We start from the raw sequence: 15,441 nt of genomic DNA on the forward strand, positions 1-15,441 counted from the left end.
CTTTTGTGACATAGTACTAGGTCTACTTTTGCATATATAGAGCCCAATAGGATTGTTCCAAATCACATTGAGGCACTGAAAAGAACTTCTAGGCCCAACTTACAATGCCAGTTTCACTAGCTTACACATAGTAACATACCCATATCCTATTGGATCTTGGTGTGTCATCTATGACAATCAAGTCATGTACATAGATTGATGATCATCCACTTGTTTGCCTTTGAAAAGAGATACTTGTTTGTATTGAATACACTTCAAGGAATATCCATCTCTTGAGGCTTGTTTCAATGCATAAAATGCGTTCCATTCTAATCCCAGGTATAGAAATTGTTATGGTTTGCAATTCAAAACTCCCTCCAAGTTCCATTCGAGTAGGTTTAATATATTGCCAATGCTATGACAATGGAAATTTTTTCATGGGGTATCAAGGCAAATATTTCATAGAAGTCAAGATCTTTTGCATATGCTGTGCCCCTGGCAACCAACTTGGCCTTGTACTTAGCCAAAGATCCCCCAACTTATACTCGGCTTTTAAAATCCAATTGGTGCCAATAACTTTTCATTTTCATGGCATCTTGATCAATTCCCAAATGTACTTCTTTAAAATGGACTAAACATCGTTGTGTATTATATGTGAGCTCCTAAATTGCTAGCCTCCTTCTAGCTACCCCTTAGCAATCTCTCTTCAGCCTACCTTTACATGCCTTGCCCTTGCCTTCCGTTCTACCCATGTGTACTTTCTCCTTATCACTTCTTCTGTGCCTAGACTTCTTCTTTGGCCTGCTTGTTTTGCCTCCATTTCAATAATGCAAGGATTAGCTCTAGGTCCATTTGGGATGCCTAGAGATTTTACCCTTTGGTCTTGAGTATTTCCTTCACTTTCTATTTCTTTTTCATCTATTTGCGACCCTCTTGAGGCCTACTTCCACCCTTTACTTGTCCATTGTTTCCTTAAGACCTTTTTGGCCCTTTGGCTATCCTTTCAGGGCTATTCAATCGAATTGATCCTTAATAGCAAAAGGCATCTCGTGGCTAGCTCACGACATCCCTTTATTTTAGCTTTAGGTCCTTCTTTTCTCAAGTTGCCTGTAGGATCCTCCTTTTTTTGCCCTTGTCCTCCTTTTGTCTCATCAAGGCAGCCTTTTTTGTTTTTATTTTCTCTCTTCCACCCATCGCTTCTTCCCATCTAGCTAGCAGTATTATGGATATTTGGTTGACTCAGAAAAGGTTTTTAAAAGGTGATTCATAGATCTATTCATAGCAAATCACATGGTCACATTTCTCGATGCCCACTACTATTTGAATTTTACTTTCCCCAAGGATAAGCAATAAAAGAGCATGACACATGGAACTCTAGGATCATGTAGAGGTGGGTTGCTGGTTGTGTTCGTGTCCTTTTTTTTTTTTTGGCAAGAAAAGTACTTCATTAAGTATGAATAAAAAACACAGAGCAAGCTCAAGTGCGGGAGTACATCATGTCAAGCATGAGGAAAAACAACTCAGAATGAGCAAACAAAAATCCCAGGTGGCGGCTGAAAATGCCACCTCATCCCTGAAGGAGAGTCAGAGAAGAAAGGAGAACCTCTCTAGACTCTGATAAAAGCAACCCTCCTAGCAGTAGCAGTCCTAGAGGTTCCCTGTATGTTCGCCCAAATGGCCATCAAAGTGTGTATAGTATCTGCCTGATACTGGCCATAGTCTGAGAAGGGTGAACCTGGGAGTCCTCCAAAGCCTCTGTACATCTGGCTCTCCAAATATGCCATGCTGTAATACTAGCTAGAATCTCCCAAGATGTGTCTACAGAAGTGTGGGGAGCTCTGAATGGAGTAAATGGAACATCCCGGAGGGAGCATGACTCATTGAACAAAGAAAGCGTCATGTCCCTCGAAGAAAGCCTGTGGACCAATGAATGACAACCAAGCAATTGATCCCCAGGTCAAGAAGAAGAGTGCTCTATGAAAAATGCAAAGTATCCTAGTAACACCCTTCCAAATCGTCCTCGCCTGAGTGCACTCCCAAAGGTAGTGCTGCACTGACTCAACCGCTAAGTGGCATCGAGGACATGTAGGGTGAGCCCTGAACGTGGATCTCCACAGGTTCAGTGCAATCCCTCCATGAATAGTAAGACAAATGAATAACATGATTTTCCTATTCCTGAGGGATTTCCAAAGTCTCCTCCAAAAGTTTTTCTGCATCTCTGCAGAAATTTGAAAAGTATCTCATTTGAAGAGTATCCCAATGAGGAGCTCTAGAGGGCCTCCAACCTCTACAACTGAGCTGGAATCTCTTGGCATTTCCAACCGTGTAACGAAAGAAGGGGATGCTCTTCTCTCGGTGCCCTTCATCTATCCACTCCCATTCCCCTGGATCCCATTGCAAGGATCTAATAGGGGAACCTCCATACAACCAAAGCCTCCAAGATCCAATAGCCAGGAGAATGGGGTCTGGATCAAGATACCACTGTGAGTCTCTACTCATCTCCATGTATCTTGCAATCCTGACAGGCTGAAAAGGAGCCTCCAAGAGAATGTCCTCTGAAGATTTGTGGAGTCTACCTCCTGCATGAACTTGAAAGACAAGGGTATCCTCATGTGCATCCCGCAAGGCTATAACCTGTAGAGGGATAACTGTCCTCGTAAAACCCCAAACCAGGTGGACTTTGAGATAGGCAAATGGTATGTATCCATCCACTCCACTTGTATGGCTGCATCCTGGCTGCACTTCCTCTGAGGTGACTAACTGAACAAGCTCTCTGATCCTTTGAAAGCATCCTGAAAGCTTTCCAAGCACCCATAGTGGAGGCAGGGCCCAACTCCCATCTAGACCACTGCATGTAGTATGACATGCCCAGTGATCTGCCATGCTCATCTAGTATGCAATCATTCCACATGACAGGCTGCCTGTCAATTTCTTCACGAGAGGAGGGTGGAACTCTCCAAAGAGTACTTCTGAAGCTGTCCCAAGCTTTCAGAATGGCAGCCATGAGAGGCGAGGTAGGAGATCTGAGATGGGCTGACGTAAAGATCCATCTAGGGCTGTCCATCCAATCTCCTCCCCGAGAAGGTGTGCATATCTACATACTGCGTAACAAGAAATCATTTCATGGCTCCTGACCAGGCATCAAACCTCTGACCACCGTCTTGCAGAGCAAAGCTCTACACTGCAAGTTTGGATCAATAATATTGAGACCCCCTTCCTTAGTGGGTAGAATAAGAGTCTCTGAAGCCACCCTGGCTATCACATATGAAGTGCCGTCTAATCCACTCCACAAAAAATTCCCGATAGGTCTCTTAAGCTGAGTGATACTGCTTGTAGATCGGCACCAGCAAGATCAAACAAACCAGGCTGTAGCCAACAGTACCTGGTTTACAACCACCACTCTGGATGCAAGGTCAAGTCTGGCCGAACTCCAAAATAGGAGTTTCCTCCTGATGCTCTCCAACATGGGAGCGAACTGTTGTTCTGGAGAAATGCCCACCCCAACCTGGCATCCAAGATACCTGACAGAGACACCCCTCTAAATCCAAGTAAAGCCAATATCAGCACCCCAATCTGGAGTGTCCTCATCACTAATCCAGAAACCATTGGATTTGTTCCAGTTAATGTGAGCTCCTGTTGCAATGCAAAACAAATCCAAGGCTGTCCTGAAAGAGGTGAGTGTTTGTGGAGTGGCATCCAAAAGAATAACCGTGTCATCTGCCAGCTCAGTGTCTAGCAACTCCTCTTCCTGTCTCAATAGAAGTCTCAGCCCAAAGATATCAGCATGAGGTCTAATATAGAGGCACATAGCTTCAGCCACAAATAAGAATAGAAAAGGGGCTAGAGGGCATCCTTGGTGGACTGATGTAAAAATCTGAAATCTGTCTCCCCTGACTCCACCAATGAGTACCTTGCTATGGGCTAACCTGTAAAGAGCAGAAACCACAAATCTGGTAATCCAAAGCAAAGAAGGGTTCCCTCTAGAAAACCCCAATCTACCCTGTCATATGCTTTTTCGAAGTCCAAGAGTAGAATTGCCAGTCTACGGCCCTCATGCATAGCCCAAGCCTATCTGCATGTCATGTATAAGATCTGAAAGGATGGGCTGCAATCGCAGGCTGATGGCTTTTGTCAAGATCTTATACAAAGTGCCCAGTAAGGTGATCGGTCTCCACTGAGACACTAAATTTATGCAACCTCCTTTTGGGATAAGATGAATGAGACCCTCTGAGAGTGAGTCTGGCATCTCACCCGAGTCCCAAACGCCTTGCAGGGCTGAGATGATGTAGTCCCCAATCCGATCCCAAAAAATAATAAAAAAAGAAGGTGTAAGCCCATCTAACCCTGGACAACTACCCTTATGAAGGGTAGTAAGAGCGGTCGTGAACTCTATGTTGGTGAAGTGTGCATCACGTGAGGCTCTCATACCTCTATCCACCAACATAGGAATATGCTGCCAAATAACCTGTCTAGCATCATCTCTGGCCTGTGAATCAGGATCTGCAGTCAGAAGGGAGGCATAGTAATCTGAAGCAATCTGCATGACGGCATTTGGATGTGCCTGAAGTATCCCATTTGAGTCAATAAGCTGCGAAACACTCTCTCTACTATGTTTAGGGCCAATAGTAGAGAAGAATTTCTTGTTGACTCTACCTCCGATCTACGTCCAGAAAGACTCTCTGGCCTGAAATGCATACTCTGCTCTCTGATCTAAAAGTGTCTGTTGATGAGCCCTTGCTGTAGCAAGGCGCTCTTGAATTCAAGCATCTATAGGCCATTTTTGCTCCTCTCTCTGAAGACTTGCCAGCTTCTGTCGAATGGCAATCTCTCTCCTGCAAATCTCATCTCTCCTAATACTAGCAACAGAATGATAAAAGTTGTTAATATTAGTGAGGGCTGCAGCCACATCTGACGGGGACGGCTGCCCACCCTGCAGGTGAGAATCCCAAATCCATAGCACTGCCTCTATGAGGCCCTCCTCTGTGTAGAGGGCATATGGAATCCTGATACTAGCAAAGCGGCCTCTCGCTCGAGGCTCTGAAACCACCAAAACAACTGGAAAATGATATGAAGTGGACACCCCAGCACTGATGCATACTATCCCACCTCTATCCAGTGCCCAATCATCCACATAAAATTTGTCAATCCGTGCGTGGATAGGCATCTGTACTCTCCTGTTCGACCAAGAAAACAGAAGAGACTATGGCTGAGTGTAAAAAGCATCATCATACCAAACATCTCTACCACTGAACTGAAAAAGAAAGGCATTCCATGCTGCTCTCTCAAGGGAGTGAATGCCACCTTCCCTACCCCATCTTTTGTCTGAAGGCATCTCAACCATGTTGAGATCGCCCCCAATAATCCAAGAGTCTGCAATATGGGACCAAGAGAGCAACTCCTTCCAAAGGAGGACACGATCCCCTCTCAAGTTGGGTGCATAAAGGTTAAGAAAGCCAACCTTACGCCCACCAATCAGAAAAATAACCCATTGTGCTCTGGAGGGGACGATGACTCCATGTCCAATGACCGAGGGGAGCATCGAAGAAGAGATAGAAATGCAAATGCCTCCCATGGTGCCCAAGGCAGGTGACCAAAAAGTATGGCCAGAAAGAAGCTTATCTAACTTGGCACAATCTCTACCATCCAGCTTATGCTCTTGGAGCATAAGAATATCAATGGGACCACCTGAAACACTTGGATGGAGTTGGTTACGAATCAGTTGCCTACAGTGGCGATGAAGTATACCACCGAGGCCCTGAATGTTCCAACTGATGATCCTCATCGACGGGAGGAGGAGGCCGGGTGAAAGGCCCTACCCGACTTGGTGGTGGAGAAAATCCTCTCCTGTGAAAGAGTCCTCCTGTCAAGTGGAGGGAAATCAACTGGTGAAAGAAACCCCACTCCAGTAGAGGGGGAAGCCTTGTCCAACAGAATCCCAATAACCAGCTCCCCCAAGCTAGAGGGTACAAACTCCTCCCTGCCAAATCTGCCAGTACTACAAAGGAGTTCCTGTAAGGGGGAACTGGCATAGGAGTGCGAAGAATCCCTGCACTCAAGGGAGTAGGAGAAATAACCCCCTTACCTCTATCAAGAGGTGAAGTGTGACTAACAGAGGGAGGGGGCTGCTCATGGAGACTGAGAGGCTGATCATGAATCATCAGTGATGGGCCCTGAAGAAAATGGGTTGCCCCTCCGGCGGATGAGCAAGTGGGGGGACTGGGGCAACCACATCTACGTCTGAAACAAGTACAGGAATATCTTCTGCCTGTAAATGATAATGGTCCAAGGTGCGTCGTAGAGGTGGCAGAGTGTTAGCAACCCTTAAAGGCACCCAACAAGGGACGACAGGAGCAAGACATGCTGATCGCTTTGTGCGCGCTGAAGAAGAGGGTCTAGGTCTTGGGACTCGTCCCGAAGGTCCTGCGTTGGGTTCGTGTCTTGGCAAAACTAGGATTGAGATTGGTGGGTCCAGGCAAGCTTGTCAATATACATAGACCACACATGAGATGTCACCATGGAAGAGGGGGCTTGATTCTTCATCTTACCTTATAGAGACCATTTAGACCTTGATAGAGAGGAGACCTATGTACTTGGGTGCGCATCTAGGTTTCTTCACCACTTGGTACCATGGTTTCATATTGGATGACATGGACTCAATACACCGTATGCCTAGTTTTCATTTATGTTACCTTTTACATATCTCCCTAGGAAATATAGTCTATTATTATTTTCATTAGGGTGTGTTTTGCCACAATCTTGAAGGGCCCCATGATATTTGGCTCGGTACTTATGGGTTATGGGATACTAAAGTTATGAAATATTGTTGAGGACTTATATTCCCTTCCAAGGGAGGGGATATTGAAGACCTTAAGTGGCAAAGATTTTATTAGAGGATAGAGGTATTGAACCTTTGAGGCTAGTTCTTATGCTTCAACGAGATGGCCATCTAGCCAAGGCTTCTACCCACTTTTCGAGCGGCCTCTAGTAGGAAGGGAGGAGTTCGCCAACCCCCTAGTGATAGAACTCAATTCTTTTTTTGGGTCACCCTCCTCCACGAAGGGACCTAGAAAGGAAGGAGGGAAATGCCCTGACTGTTAACCCCCCTTGGGTAAATGGGGGGAGGGAATATAGACAACTATACAACAAAGAATGCTCAATGATGGTCGCTAGGAGTAAGTCACCCTCCTCCACGAAGGGACCTAGAAAGGAAGGAGGGAAATGCCCTGACTGTTAACCCCCCTAGGGTAAATGGGGGGAGGGAATATAGACAACTATACAACAAAGAATGCTCAATGATGGTCGCTAGGAGTAAGAGAGTTTACAAATCATCTTGTCAGAGTGACTACATTGGAACCAAATCAAAAGCAATGTGCTAAGGAGTTTCTAGAAAGTTCAACTTCCTATGCTGAAATAAAGATGGAAACTACGAAAAAAATAATACAATGATGGTCTAGTGGAAGATTAAGAACTACAAATCAGCTTGTCAAAATGACCACGTTAGAACTATAGTGCGTTTAGGACCCTCCTCACGTCTTCCACCTATTGTCCCCTATAGGACTGCAGCTAGGATTGTCGTTCCACCATCTACAGCTCACATGACACCTCTCGTGCCTCGGGCTCTTCTTCGATGTTGGCAAGAGATATCCTTGTTTTGGTTGCAACAACTAAGGCTACCGTTCCATCAATCACGGATTAGGATGGGCCATAAGGAGCCTCAATCCCCGTGAGAGTTACCTCAGTTCTAGCCGTGGATAAGGACCAATGATTGTTATCATGCAGATACTCAGACTCCTGGCCCTTTACCCGAGCAACCACCCTTCCTCTGCTACTATGCAGGCAACATCCATTGATAAAGGCAAGGGGGCTTCCTCTTCTTCATCTTCCTCGAGTGCGGGGATTCTTCATACTCCAGTGCTAGACCTGGTTCACAAAAACTCTTTTTTTATCCTTGCAAATATGGTGGAGATTGTGGAGGAGTTTGTGCTCTCCACATTTAGGGATGTTGTTATTGGATTTTCTATCGATAGAGCGTCTCCTTTCGTAGGTGTGGGGGTTCTTTCCACCATGGATTTCCCTTTCTTGAACATTTGGGGAAGCTCACCTTGGACATAGTCTATGCATAAAGTAGAGAAACATAGGTTGTTAATTAAGCCTCCATCCACCAAAACTAATTATTTAATGGGTTGGAAAGGGAAAGGAAAGGGGGGAAGAAACGTGGGAAAATAAAATGGAAAGGTATGGGTAGGGAAAGGGAGAAAGGATGGAAAGGGGAAGGGGAAGTTGAAGGGATACCCCTTAAATTAAGCTAAGTCTTCGTCTTCTTCAAAATTGTTCCTCCCTCCCTTCTCTTCTCCCTTTCATGAATCCTCTCTTTGTCCTTTTCAAAAATATTTCTTCCTCTCAGCTTCTTCATGCAAAACCAAAGCAAAGAAACCCCTTGAAGCAAGGACTTGAAAAGAGAATGCAAATTGGTAGCTCAAAGCCTACCTAGCACAATTATTTTCATGGAAATTCCATTAATATTTTTTCCCCAAAATCTAGAAAGTGTCACATGATTGGGGATCGCATTACTTCAGCCCTACAAGGTGTTTGGGGCTCTGGTGAGATGCCTGATGTACTTACAGACGGTCCCATTCATCTTATTCCAAAGGGAAGTAGCAAAAATTTGGTGTCTCAGTGGCAAACTATTATTCTTTAGGGCACTTTCTATAAAATACTAGCTAAAGCGATCAGCCTGTGGTTGCAACCCTTACTTTCAGATCTTATTTGTGATATATAGATGGGCTTCGTGCATGGTAGAAGCATTTTTTATAATATCTTCTCATAGGAAGCTTTTGAGTGGCTATGAAGAGCGGCCAACGCTCGCCATTCTACTCTTGTATTTTGGGGCCAGCTTCAGGAGTACCCTTTATAGAGTTATCCCTTACTTTCGTGAAGAGTTTGATAGGCAACCTTTCATGTGGAAGGATAGCACACTTGATGAGTATGGCATACGACTTGGTACCTCTCACTACATGTAGTTGTCTAGGTGGAAGAGAGGCCTTGCCTCTATTGTGGGATCCTAGAAAGATTTTCAAAAGCTTCCAGAGGACCATAAGGCTCCATTAATAAGCAATCTCAAAGGGAGTGCAGGTAGAATTCAGCAAATTGATGTAGTCATTCAAGTGGATTAGATGGACATATGATATGCCTATTTCATGATCCACTTGGATGGGAGCTTTCATGAGAGCGGGCATGACTCTACAGGTTATCGCTTTTCATGATGCAAATGAGGATACCCTGGTTTTTTATGTCCTTGGGAGATGCAGGCTGTCTAGATCCACGGATTATGTTTTAATAGAGGTTGCATTTCAGCTTGCCAAGATTGTTCATCTTGTGGATCATGATTCAGACTCAAAGTGGTACATAAACCCTCACCCATGTCTTATTACCCTAGGTGCATGGAGATTGTGGCTTTATGGGGGTGTTCCCATAAAGTTTTTGCAGTGGGATTCTGGAGGGAGAGGGAGTGGATCGATGAAGGGCATGGAGAGAAGAGCTTCTTCTTCTTTTGTTACACTGTTAGCAACGCTAGGAGATTTCAGCTCAATTGTAGAGGTTTGAGGCCATCCAGAACTCCCCGTTGGGAGGAGTTTGAGATTTCTACGGACATACAGAACATCTTTTGGAAGAGACTCTAGAAATCTCTTAGGAATATAAAAATCACTCTTTTCTTTTGCCTTTCTATTCAAGGTGAGATTGCATTGAACCTCTGGAGATCCAAGTTCATAACCGACCCTACATGTGCTTGTTGCCTTTCTTCTGACAAGTCATTTCAGCACTGCTTGTTGGATTGCAAATAGGTGAGGATTATTTGGAGGAGGGTAGCCAAGGTTCTCAGTACTTTTGTCCGTTCCCCCTTCTTCATGACTTGGGGCTCAATTGCTTGGATCTCTGTTTCGAGGCCTCAAGTCTTTTATGAAAGACATGACTCTTCTTGGGCCTTATCAATTCAACGCCACTTAGTGAGCCATGCTCCTCTAAATGATGTTCCTGCCTCACCATTTAGACCTTTGCATGCTTATGTGGACTCTTCTTGGGAGACACTAGCGAGTATTGTAGTGTGGCATATCTGAGGAGCTAGATGCAGAGGGACATTGGATGGATCCGAGGCTCACCCTTCTCACACTTTGGCCAGTATATGGACAGACACACTATACATACACTGGCCATCTAGGTGAGCATGCAAGGGTCCTCTCATGCAGCTTCTAATAAGAGGGATACGTTCTTTAGAGAGTGGAGGGGCTCCCCCTTCTTCTCTAAATCTAGTACAAGGTTGAGGTTGCATTTTCATCCTCAACCTTGTTGTGTTTTTTCTCATGCATTGCATGATGTATTGAGCTTTCTCTCGCGGGTTTTTCTCATACTTAATGGAACTATCTTTTTTGCAAAAAGAAAAAAGTAGAGGCCTTTAGAATTATCTTCAAGACACTGTCCATAAAGAATTGAACCCGTCTGACCGTTATCAATTCGAACCATAGAACTAGTTTCTAGCTAAGTTATTTTTCAAGCTCTTTGGCATGGTGATTATGGAGGGAAATTTGAATAGTAATGGAGATATACAAAAAAGCCAAGGCATTCACCATGTACTTCCTATTCTATCTAAGGTATTTGTGGATACATGTTCACAACTTGCATATTATGCAAAATAATGGCAATGTCTATTAATATGATCTTCCAAAGGGGATAATCAATCCAAGTCCATGGATAAGAGGCAAGCATGCTACCAATACTATTGTTTATATTAGTACATTAGTGTGTCTCTCATGCAGCCTTATCTAGCTATCATAAGAATCACAAGTTTATTAAACGGAAAATAATAAAAGCTCACATGACACCATGTAGAATGACACAAAGGAGGAAATCTCTGATGCCAAAATGTAGACTAGCATAGTCGAGGTGTATTTTTTGTTATACATATGTAAAGGTGATTTAATATGATTACAACATGAAATCTATAAGTAGTAAAGAATGATTGACATGCTCAAATGTATAGCACTCCATCAAGGTAAGTGTAAAGTTGTCCCTTTCCTATAACCATGTTATTGTACACTATGTCCAGATGGATTTAGAAGTCACGCATACTTGAGTAGGCACTTTGCTTAAATAAGCATATGTGATTTGTGTTACACTGCTCAAGCCAAGATAATATGACCTCATAAGGGTCAGTTGGCATTAACTTCTAACTAGCCAACATTTGTATTCTATTTGGATAGCGCTTTATGTGTGGATATGGATGAGGGCGATTACATGACTTGTGAGTCTAAAGGCCAAAGGCCTAGGTGCTTCTACTTGTGAATTATGCCTAAGGAGCAAGTGATTTAAAGGTATCCCAAGAAGGGATAAAGGGGGAATCTAAGGAAGGCTTTAGAAATTAGACATATGGCAATCTAGACTCATCTAGGGAGCTAGGGGTTTCTAGAAGTAACCACATGAACTAATTTGAATGCGAACTTGATGGTGGTTCTATAGATGTTGGCTGGAAGGAGAGAAATTTGTAATCACCCATGAAGCTTTCTTTGATTGTTCAGAGATTGGTAGTTGCGATATCGTTTTGCCCTTTTCATTTTGTATCACAGCATGGTTGTTTTTCCTCATGTTGTGGCTGAGGGGGGATGAAACTTAATGTCATTGTTTCCTTGAGGTGGCTCGATTATTTTTTGTGAAAGGATTCTCTTGGCCTATGAGCCATTGAAATAGCCACCATCACTAAGGAAGATGGCGGATTTCTATTTTGCCACATTAGCTAGATAGACTATCGTCTATACTTGCTAGAACTGCCATATAGAAATAGGCGGTTGCCTATGGCATCAAATGATCGATGGGATTTCCCGAAGTGTCAGTAATGAAGGCGGGTGAAACCCGGAGCAACAATTTATAGCAATTTGTCGATTGTTGCTAGTTTGAATCAACTACCTTGTAATGACTTGGTCCGCTTCTCCATTAAAGCTCTTCACGTTTCCACATCGGGGCGACCTCATGCCTCGAGGTGGACATTCGACTTCCTTATATATTAAGGAGAGAGCTCGGTGTTATATACAAATAGCAGGTCATATGTATTGAATCTAGATAGGGATTCGGACAAAGGCATTTGTGTCTGAACGAACTTGTTAGGGGCATTTTTTTTCTCTTGTTTATTTCTCTTCTATAGTAGTTACTTGTCTCTTTGGGGCTGGTCGCTTTGTTCTAGGATCAACTGTTTATGTTGGAAGCTTCTACTTCATGTAAGGTGTCATGGATGAGTCACTTCAGTTGACGATAGAGGCAAGGTGCAATTCAAGAGCTGTTCTTGTGGGGCTGAATTCCTACCTGTTAAGGTTGTTCGCAGTGTCTTGGTGGCAGTAAATGGAAGAGTGACTATGATCTATTGCACTGGGTGTTAGGCCGAGGAGGGATTGATGTCAGATCAATATATTTGCTGCAGCATAGCCTTATATTCAGTGATTATAAAATTCAAACTTTAGCAGCTTGGGTGTGCCCTTTTTGCCGACATTGCTTGGCTGAAGGAGCTCTTTTTTTTTCCAGAGAAGGTAGAAGGATCTCTTGAGCGTGAAGTTCTTATTTTAATAATATCACCCAGCTTCATGTGGCAACTACATTGCAAGGTTTCAGACTAGGGGGCTTTCCATCCTTTCTTTCCAAAAATTAGTTTTGTTTGAAAATTGCCCTTCGCGGCAGGGGTTATTTGAGGTTGCAGAGCATAGGGGAAACATGCTGGTTTCAGTTTGTGTCAGAATGTAACTGTATAATTAGAGAATTAGAATCAGCTTCGAAGATTTAGATTATTCTTGTATAGCAGTGAGTTGAGATTTGGTTCATACAAATTGTAATTTTAGTTTTGGATAGCGTATGTCTTTAAAAAATAATTCCTTGAAAAAAAACAAAGTCAAATAAACCAATCCAAGCAGAGAGAATTTCTGAGACTCTAGATTTTTGATTCTATGGCTGAGTTGTGATGGAAGTTGAGAAAGAAGCCTAAAAGGTGGATCCTTTAGAATCAGGAGTTCGGCTGACATAGCAGTGTCGCACGTCCTGGTTGTCTAGGAGGATTTAATTGTTAGAGGATGCCTTACAATGAATTTCGACTTAGTAGTGAGAAAGGGAATTCTCCTATGAAACTAGAAACCCGTGTGCATATGGTCATGCCTATGAAGGCTAAAATACCAAATATTTCTTATTATAGACCGAAAAGTATTTTGTTCGGATGTCATTGAGGGGTGGTTGCAGCAGTGGGATGAAGCATTCATCATTTGCAAAATCAGAAATAACACGAAGAAAAGCCGCGAGGTCACTCATATGTTATTGAGGCAGCAGATTGGTGGTGGTCAATCACAAAATTATGAAGTGGCATGCACATTATGGAAAGGGTTCAAGAAAGAGTTTAGAAAAATTTTCTTGCCTCCTAACGAGGCATCCCGAGCTGATCAGTATAGATACCTTTGTCAGAAGGATTTGTTAGTAAATGAATATACTGACAAGTGTAGGGAATGTGTAATGAAGATATCTGAACATCTTTTTCAGTCAATGCAGGTAAAGGACTATATTTTCGGACTGAAGGATAGAAATAAAATGGAAGTTTGTGCTAAGTATGCGAACATGCTAGATGAAGCAATAGCTATAGCCCTGAACTATGAAGATGCTAGAGGCAAGCCAATTGGGTTTTGTGGAGGCATGGGCTCAATATGGATACTTGAAAAAGAGAGGGCTTCAAAAGAGATATGTTAGAAAGTCTGGTGCCCCATAGCCTAGTGGCCAAGCCAAACAGGCAAAGCCGATTGGGGCTCTTTCAAAACCAAGTACCACTGTAAAGAAAAGTAACTCCAATGGCAGCCTGGGCTTGTTGGTCGAAATCCTCTCTAACCTCGAAACAAAAAGAGAAAATGAGGAGAAAAGGCTTATGTTTTGGATGCCCTCAGTTTCATCAGTGGAAAGATTGTCCACGCAACAAGGAACATTGGATTGTTGAGATGGTGGTCTCAAAATGTGACATAGAAATGGAGGGAAGTCCTAGAGAGATCTTCTCAGAGATCAGTACATATATTGTGTGTATCTGTTGCTAAGCTAGTGAACAATGCACCTAATAACATAATCTTGGCCTACAGCAATGGGGTATTTTTGCAGGAGAGTGTGCTAAGTTGTCCGCCCGATAGATCACATCTATCTGAGACGACTTGGGAATCAAAAGACTAGATGCAGAGAGCATTCCCAGATTTCATCATCGAGGATGCTTATGCATGAAGGGGGAAGGAATGTTAAGCTCAAGCTGAGATAACATGACCTTGGAAACGTCAATCAGCATGAACTTTCAAGTGGCTGACATTTGCATTGTTTTTGGATTGCGCTTTATGGTTATGGTTATGAAGTTCAATGTCAAATTCGTTGGTCAGGGAAATTACATGACTAGGTGAGTCTAAAGGCCAAAGGCCTAGGTGCTCCTCCTTGTGAATTGTGCCTAGGGGCAAGTTATTAAAGGTATCCCAAGAAGGATAAAGGGGGCATCTAAGGAAGGATTTAGAAATCGGACAGGTGGCAATCTAGACTTTTTTGGGAGCTGGGGGTTTTTAGAAGCAAATAGACGAACTAAATCGAATGAGAACTTGATGGTAGTTCTACAGACATTGCCTGGGAGGAGAGAAATTTGTAATCACCCATGAAGCTTTCTTTGTTGTTCAGAGATTGGTAGTTGAGATATCATTTTTCCATTCCACACTCTTCTTAACAAGAGAGCACCGCAAGCCGTGATCACTGATGAGAACTAGACGACATATTATCTTTTGAACCGTTCTCAACAAGAGATTTGATTAAAAGAAGACAATAATGCTCCTTTTCACACTGTTTTTAACAAGAGAGCACCCCTAGCCTTCATCTTTGATGATTAGTAGAAAAAAGTATTATCATTATAACTGTTCTTAACAAGAGATCACTCCAAGTCTTGATCTGATGCAAAGTATTATAAAAATTTAGATTTTAATGTCTATTGTTGTTTTTCCCAGGTGGGCTGCTGCTTTAGCTGGTTTCGCATTGTCACTGAACTATGGGACCACAATGTTCGAACAAATTAGCTCCGACTCTGAATTTAATGGGCAAGTACTTGCATGTGGAACAGCATGTGCAGTTTTGACAGCATTAAGTTCAGTGTATTTGGCAAAATTTGTGTCAAAGACTGGAGTTAGTGTTTACATAGTGGGATCTGTAGTTTATGGGGCACTTTGTCTGACAATGGCCTTTTCCAGATCCATATGGATTGCATATTCTCTTTACATTGCTATGGTGGCGATTGAAAAGCTGCTAATCTGTTTTGTGTATGCCCAATGTGGAGGTCTACTTAAAAACGAATGTTACATGCTCTTATTTAGCTTCAACACAGGGTTGGGTTTGGTGATGATGGCACTCTTACAGCTGATAATTGTGAGTATCTGGCCC

At 43.1% G+C, this 15,441-nt stretch overlaps 1 protein-coding gene across 1 annotated transcript in view; it reads left to right on the plus strand.

Annotated features, from left to right (window-relative positions):
- LOC147902789 (uncharacterized) overlaps nt 1-15,441 on the plus strand; it is a 186,892-nt gene that overhangs the window by 170,611 nt on the left and 840 nt on the right. The window contains exon 7 of the mRNA XM_087373704.1: nt 15,012-15,426. Coding sequence (XP_087229830.1) covers nt 15,012-15,426 — 415 coding nt within the window. The remainder of the gene's footprint in view (nt 1-15,011; nt 15,427-15,441) is intronic.

Source organism: Dipteris shenzhenensis, chromosome 4 (genome assembly GCF_047967505.1).
Source record: "Dipteris shenzhenensis isolate YYH24624 ecotype China chromosome 4, Dip_SZ_1.0, whole genome shotgun sequence".
NCBI lineage: Eukaryota > Viridiplantae > Streptophyta > Polypodiopsida > Gleicheniales > Dipteridaceae > Dipteris > Dipteris shenzhenensis.